The 7,821-nt window shown below is 41.7% G+C and overlaps 1 protein-coding gene across 1 annotated transcript; it reads right to left on the minus strand.

Annotated features, from left to right (window-relative positions):
- Positions 1 to 4,163: 4,163 nt before the first annotated feature.
- On the minus strand, positions 4,164 to 7,620 carry LOC123429232. The gene is made up of 11 exons (XM_045113290.1): positions 7,027 to 7,620; positions 6,712 to 6,894; positions 5,688 to 5,807; positions 5,559 to 5,600; positions 5,389 to 5,484; positions 5,222 to 5,311; positions 5,002 to 5,124; positions 4,875 to 4,913; positions 4,736 to 4,786; positions 4,544 to 4,618; positions 4,164 to 4,452 (listed from the first exon to the last, which is right to left on the minus strand). Exons 1-11 carry the CDS (start codon positions 7,618 to 7,620, stop codon positions 4,420 to 4,422), a joined length of 1,446 nt encoding a protein of 481 aa, XP_044969225.1. The 3' UTR covers positions 4,164 to 4,419.
- Between the last annotated feature and the right edge of the window lie 201 nt (positions 7,621 to 7,821).

Raw genomic sequence — 7,821 nt, forward strand, 5'->3', positions numbered from 1 at the left:
TTCCGATGCTGCGGCGCCGGCCATTGGTGGCCGATTACCTAAGGTTTTGGTCTTTATGACCCCGAACATTAGCAATCGCTCGCCGCCAGTCTCATGAGGTGGGGAACCGACGGCAACTTTCTTACTTTAAAGCTGACGCCTTTACGACCCCGGACATCAGCAACTGCTCGCCGCCAGCCGGTCTCTCTCATCGCCACCGCGTGCTGAGTTAAGTGACGTTTGGACCGAGCATCATGTCAAGTCGGCCGTCTACAGAGCAGCAAAGGGCCTTGATCTAGGCAAAGGCCCATGCCCAACAGCAGGATTAGCGAGGGTGAGGGGGAGAGGTGTTAGAGGGACATCGACCGGCAAGCATCGCCATTGCTGCCATCAGGATGAGCCAATCCTGCCTTCTGATGCTGGAAATATCAGCTACTTCATGTCCCTCTGGTAGTCATGAGCAGAGTCCCCTGTTTGTACTAGTACATACAGAAAACCATAGGTATGTATGAAATCATATGTACCTATGGTTTTCCAGCATCAGCATCTACTGGGTCAACAAACTAGCGTGGTTGTATATGTATGTTATGTATGTATTTACATATAAAATGAAGAATGGAGTAAACTCAAGAGCTAGTAATACTGATGCCCCAAGATCTAAGTGTTGTTTGTTTGTTTGTTGCAGACTTGCAATAGTCTTCCATAATTGAGTTCCTAATTGACAATTCACTTTGTTTCCAACAGGTCAAGCCATTAGGGATTGCTATCGTTTTCTGGGGACAATCAAAGGCAACGTTAAACTACAACCCTGTGATAATGATGAGGTCCTTGATTTTGATGGCACGAAAATGGAGTTCCAGAAGTGCAATTACCAAGTTGGTACATTGAAATTAACAAGATTTGTCAAGAGGGGGGTCAAAAATTCAAAGGATTGGGCTATGAACTACCATTTTGTCAGTGCTTTGCAACATCCAGCAGCTATGCAAGTGGAAAATTACTTCCATTCAGAGTGTGTGGACGTTTCTGCAGTGGATGGCTCATTGGACAAATGGCTGGATACCAAGAAAAGCATAGAACTGTTCGATGAAGGCGATATGCGCCCTATCGTAAGAAATATGCTCAGGTGAGTTTTGCCTTAAACTCTGCTATATATGCCTTCCGTTTTCTACACAGTTGTTAAATTTCTTGTTGTTGCCCTATGTAGCCAACTTGTAGGTCTTGTGCAAAGCATAATTGCCCAGAAAAAGTGTCCCACGGATCTTTCAATGGAAGACTTGTATATCAAGCGGCTTTCTCGTGATATACCTAAGCTACAGGTGTTGATACTTAATGGTAGGTGTCTTCTTAAAACAGGAAAACTTTATATGCGTGGATGTTTGGCACTGATTTCACTACACATTAAAATTGACATAAAAAGTTGGTTTTCAGTTTTTGAACAGATATATGATGAAACAATTTAATCATGTGCACCTTGTTATAAAAGGTCATGAATTTATGTTTGAAACAAGCATGGTTGTTAAGAACAACTATAAGATGTATGCCTTAATATTTTGTGCTACGCAAAATAATTAAATTGGTTCAACCTAAACGATGAATATTGTGCTAGCTATTCAAAACATGTGCATTTTGGTCTTTTTGTTAGGACACATATGGTCATTTTGATGGTAGCCTGGCTTGCAGCAGGCTCTGTAACTTAGCTTTGGGCATTTACATGTTTTAGCACCAAACCGTGTACGAGTACATTACATTTTGTAGCATTGCCACAATCTATATTTCTTTTTTTACAGTTCCTGCACATTTCTTGTAGTGGAAAAGAGAGGGAGGGGGGTAAAGATTATTGGAGTATATCCAAATAAATGCAGATGTGCATTTGCCATGTGCAAGTACTATATGCACTTGCATTGGGTTTGTACAGATAAATGTTGTCCTATGCAGAAAAAGACAAGGATGAACAGATAAAAATAATAACTCCCAGTTTGTTTGCACACAACATAATGCAGATATTTGCACAAAAACGAGTAATGCGCATAGCACCCAAACTATCTCGACGATTGTGAGGTTTTGTTACGATGCAAAAGAAGAAAAGGAAAATCATGTGGGTGTGGTGTTTGTTCAAGTGCCGTTTTAGTATGTTCTTTTTCTTTTGGTATTCTACGATGATACATGTACTAGTAAAATTCATAATTTTTGCTTCTTGATTTTTTTGGTTTATCGTAGTTGAAAACTTGAGCACTATAGCCGAGGAGCAGGCTTGGAAAAATGTAAGGGGGATTGTTAAAAAGTGGTTTCTCAGGCATGATGTCGATCCAAGCTCGGGCAGTGCAGACTTCATTTCATGTATTAGGATTCGGACAAGAAACACACAAGCTCTCTTGGAGGACCACCCGGTGGAGTAGGATAACATGAAAAAAGGCCTATTTCTCGCGGAAACTTACTCGTACTCCCAGCAAGTGTCTCGTAGGATCAATTCATCAGAACTGAAGTGGCCTGTGGAAGCAGATGGAGCAACTACTCCACGGTTGCTGTCGGATTTACTTTTTCATGGAAGGAAATACGCGATGTACAACAAGGAATATGCAAATGACTACGTGAGGCTGCTGAGGAACAGCTACAAGCACTTCAACCCGCTGCCAAAACATATTAAGGTGCGTGATTTAAACTGCCTTCATTTCAGCTGAAGTAGAGTAGTGTTTATAGTGTTAATTCTAGAATCCAAATGGTGAACGGAGTCATCCTAAGTTGGAGGAGGAGCTTGAGTGACAAGAGATTGGATATTAGAAATTCAGCTGAATGTTGTTTTGTTGCAGGAATTGCTTGGAGGCAATACGGATGGACTCCTACGTCAGATCGAAGAGTGGTCGCCTCGTATCTGGCACATCCTGTATGTGGCACTTCACATGCCCTGAGCTCGCTGTAAGTAGAAGACCATGAATATCATACAACATACTGTACTAAACATTTCTGTATCTATCTGATCACAAGCCCTGAAATGTATGTACTCACTCTATTTTTATCCATATACACAGGATGTGTGGTTGCTGACCAAGAAGCCGAGTTGGTGCATGGAATGGAGATGAAATTAAGAGTAGCTTAACTAATGATATAGACTAGATCGCACTGGTTATTGTAATCCTATCTATCAATAGATCTAGTACTTTGTCTTTATTTAGCGGGCTGGTAAACAGACAAACACACAAACGACCAAACAAACAAACTAGAGGAGGATTCTGCTGCCCAGCTTGACGCGACCAACACCAATGTCTTGTACTGGGATATCTCCATCTCCTGGCAATCTTTCCTTGATTGATGGTGCGACATCGTACCGGGGCATCTTCTAAGGAACGATGAATGAATGTATTGGTGTTGGGGGGTTGAAAATGAAACCAGGAATTGTGTTTGTTTCGTGTCTCAGTTTGAATCAACCTGCAACTGTCTGTCGCAAACACCTGCTCCTGCTCACTCTTGAGGTTCCAACGCAACGGGCACAAGTAGGGAGGGAGATATTCAGCGTAACAGCTACCTACACTGCTGGTGAGATCCGATTAGGCGCTTATGGAAGTTGGAACTGAAATTTTTTGAACTAAAGCAGCCACGACACATATTTTGGGACGGAGAGAGTACTTCAATGCTTGTTCTGCTGTCTAAGTCTACATACATATACTACCACTTGAGCATTGTGTGCTGCGTTCAGAGGTACTATTTGGTAAACAGGCATGGAGGAATACTCCCTCTGTTCAAAGCTCACATTCTCATTTCTCAAGCATGGAAGATACTCCCCCTGTAAACTAATATAAAACCGTGTAGATCAAGCATGGAAGGTAGTACTCCCTCCGTCCCAAAATTCTTGTCTTAGGTTGGTTTAGAAATGGATGTATCAAAATACTAAAACGTGACTAGATACATTCATATCTAGACAAATCTAAGACAAGAATTTTGGGATGGAGGAAGTACTATTTTGGTACTTGCCTGGCTGGCTTGCTGTTTGGGACAGCAAGTGACTTTTCAACATGAATCAAGTGATTGATCCTTTCGCTCTGTCGAGTCAAACATCATGAATCATGTTTGCAGCTAAGCATATTTTTTACCACAATCAAAATATAGTCTTTCACTCCAACATACATCCATTGCATAATACTAGTATATTGCTACTCAGACAGGTCCTAAAAAGACCTGCTCATTATGTGACCACTATCTTACTATTATTGATGGCAAGTACAGAAAACAAACCAAGCATCACGCATACGTACTAGTGAATAACATTACAACAGGGGATGTCCACTAATTTAAAAACATGAGCCAATCTTCATCCACAATGTCAGACTGCTGAGCTGGGCTAGTTATGTATGTAATACAATCTTCGTAATACTTCCGTCTTGCTGTTATATGAGAAAACAACGGCTCATTTCAGGCCAAAAGGGACAAATCTAGTTTTTTCCTTGCTCAATCGTAGGGTCTAAAGGGAACAAATCCACCCTGCAAAGTGGCACGCACATAAGTTACTGGGTTTTTTTATCTCGGGAGAGAATTAACCTTACTTTAACAATAAATACATTTATTAGCATACCTTTTTGTCCAACTTCAACTGATCTGCTATCTCCACCTTCTTCTTAGCATAGTCAGCCATGTTCATTGATTTATGCTGAAACAAGGGATCCAATTATATAACAACAACAATCATGACCACATATAAATTCATAGAGAATTTTTTTCAAAACGAAAATAAAACAAAATCATAGAGGATTCATTGAGACAATACCCTAGTGAAAGATAACTCATTAAACACAGCCTGAGCCTTTTCCTCTTCATCCTACACAAAGGTCTTATCAATGTCAACAACCTATTGCAGTTAGGTATGTATCACCATGTCAAACATACATGTACAATATCCTACTTACAGTCCGCTTAATGCCACCCTCCAGGACAATAGAGTAAATCTACAAAGGAAAACAGATGAAATTAAACATTTGGCTATATGTTGCACATTCCATTTTCACAACATAAAATCACAGTTAGTGGCTATACAGTTTGTTGCATTGTTACAAAGATATGGCATGCGCCCCCATTGAGTTCAGCACGTAGTATTGGTTTGTGCACATGGAAATTGTCAGACTCATATACATCCCTCACAGCATCTTTGTAAGTTCTCTGAAATATTTGTGAAACCGTAAGAAACACGCAAAATCACAAAAGCATGTCAGCCGTGCTCTATTGCACAAACGTTTTGATGTAGTAGGATGCTAACATTTCCTTTATAGACAAGCCTCCAAATCTGAAAATAGAGGAGATCTATGTCCTTGAGGGACGCATCCATTTTCAGCTCCGTAATGTACTCCTGAATCAAATGGACCAGATTGTGAGTACCACCAGCAAATAACACCACCTCAATTAGCAGAAGACAACATATCCTACATCATAAGCATAACCAGCTAAATCTTCAGTCATATGAGGAATGCCGGTTGCAATCCTCAATGCTTGCCTCCATGCTCTAGTATCCCATTTTATCCACTGAAGTGAAAAGAAGTTAATGATCATGTGTATGTATATGACTAATTTTGTAATTTTCTGTGGGGCATACTTACATCCTTAGTCCTGCGATCCAGATGCAAATAATCTGCAATCCACTGTTACAAGAAGAAATCTATCACTTTAAAAACATTCCAGCCACTCGTAGTATTTTTCATTCAACAGCTTGATCACATAATGCATACCTTGATTTTCTTTGAAATTTCTGCATAGTACTTGACATAAGCATCATCAATTTTATATGTATGATAACGCGAGCGGTACTCATCGTGATAGCCGTACAGGCTTCCACTCGTACCAGGCAGCTACGAAAAAGAAAGGGACAAGAATCAGATGACACGTCTGAAAAGGCACAAAAGTGCAGATACTTAATGGCTATAGTGTAGTGAGATGACATACTGTCTATAGAAGTAACTGACTAAAGATCCACATTATTTCCTTCTAGTATAGTCTAGCTTGCTAAAAAATAGTAATGTATAACTAAATGACCTTTAACAAGTTAATCCACTGAGACACGGTCGTGATATAATTCAGAAGCAATTCAAACGTCAACTAACTTCAGCAGCCAAATTTAACGGCACAAAATCAAAGAGATAAGAAATTTGAAAATAGTAATGTTTGTCAAAACATATAAGGTAACATAGCTTTGAACCTGGGACTGCTCCCCGCAGTCACAGAAATCATGATATTTTTATCTTCTAATGCTAAACCTCAGCTTTAAAACTAAGGCAATCAAGGAGGTTCAAGAACTAAGTGGGATACCCTTCCTAGCATTTCGTCCCGAGTTAAGGTTACATATGAAACGGCTAAGAACCGACTGATTTTAAGGGATCACTCATTAAAATCAGCAGGAAGGCTTGCCCAAAGTTTGAATAAACACAAAAAACTGGCCACCTTTTCGAATCCAACACCACAAGTACTAAGCATCCATCAGTAGCCACAAAGCAAGGGCTCAATCATCATCATCATCATCATCATCCTCTATTAAGAATAAGCTGTCGAAAACAGTTTTAACTCATACCATAAACCCATGGCTCAATATTCTATACTAACGTTGCAGCTGTTGTTGGAGCCACTGAAGCAAAATGAACTACCTCACTGATTGCCGGTTTTCACGGTGTGTTTCGAAATGGTTTCTGAACACCCATGGTTATGATAACGAAACTAGTCAATCGGATGACCAAATGTAGATATAAATAGTACACTTACAAAATTGCGAGGAACAATCCGTTGGTAGTCATTCAATTCAATGTTCTGGATGTCATCACGATGGATGTACCACTCAAAATTTTCATCATTCTCTAATGCCTCAAAGTATGACTCGCGGAGAAGTTCCTCATCAGTGTATTCTTCTAGTTCCTTGAGTTCACGTGCGCGCTCTGGATTTACAACCTACACACAGATGATAAAAACACGAGATAAAATCACCCACGCAAACCAAACCAGAAGACTGAATCAGCTACTATGGCACACAGGTATAAAGTTTAAGATGCACGGTGACTGATTGATAGGGCATGTAGGTACCTTGTAATGAGCGATGCGATAGCGTGCAAGGCGCGCTTCTATCTTGTGGTGTTCCTCCCATGTCATATAAAGTGGCAGGTCAGTAGGATAATCGTCCTCCGTCTGAATATTGGCAAGAAAAAGTTGAGAATACTTGGCACGGTCTTCCTCGCTGATAAGGAAGTGCAACCCGAAACGCTGCTCGCTTTCTTCTTGTGCCGGCTCTGTGTTCAGCAGAAGATCATAATCTTGGCCTGCTTGGAATGTGTCCTCCATGTCTGTCACATGAGAAATCTGATCTTGCCCCCCTTGGATGGTGCCCTCCATATCTGTCGCATGAGGAATCGGATCTTGACCCCCTTGGATGGTGTCCTCCATGTCTCCATGGCCTTCCTCGCTGATAAGGACGTCCGGCCCGTATCTTTCTCCTTCTGCCGAATCTGTTCTGAGCAGCAGCTCCATGTCTGTCGCATGAGAAATCGAACCTTGGTGCCCTTGGATGGCATCCTCCATGTCTGTCGCGTGGTCGTGGGCAGTGGCAGGAGATGGGGGCAGGTGCTTGCGGCGCCTCTTCTCCCCTGTCCACGCCTTGTTTGTTCCATCGTCGCCCTGCATGTCGATCCAAGGAAGGATACGGCCGCGGGAGGCGGCGGCGGCGGTGGGAGGAGACGGCGGTGAAACCCTGGGTAGACACTTGTCGAGAGATGGAAGGGGGAAGCAGAGCGTGCGGGCTCTTGTTTGTTTGGGGCACTCGGTGGCAGGCCAACGTTAATTTGCTGCACATTGAGGCCTCGTTCAGTATTTGCGTGTTTCAAC

Source organism: Hordeum vulgare, chromosome 2H, assembly GCF_904849725.1.
Source record: "Hordeum vulgare subsp. vulgare chromosome 2H, MorexV3_pseudomolecules_assembly, whole genome shotgun sequence".
NCBI lineage: Eukaryota > Viridiplantae > Streptophyta > Magnoliopsida > Poales > Poaceae > Hordeum > Hordeum vulgare.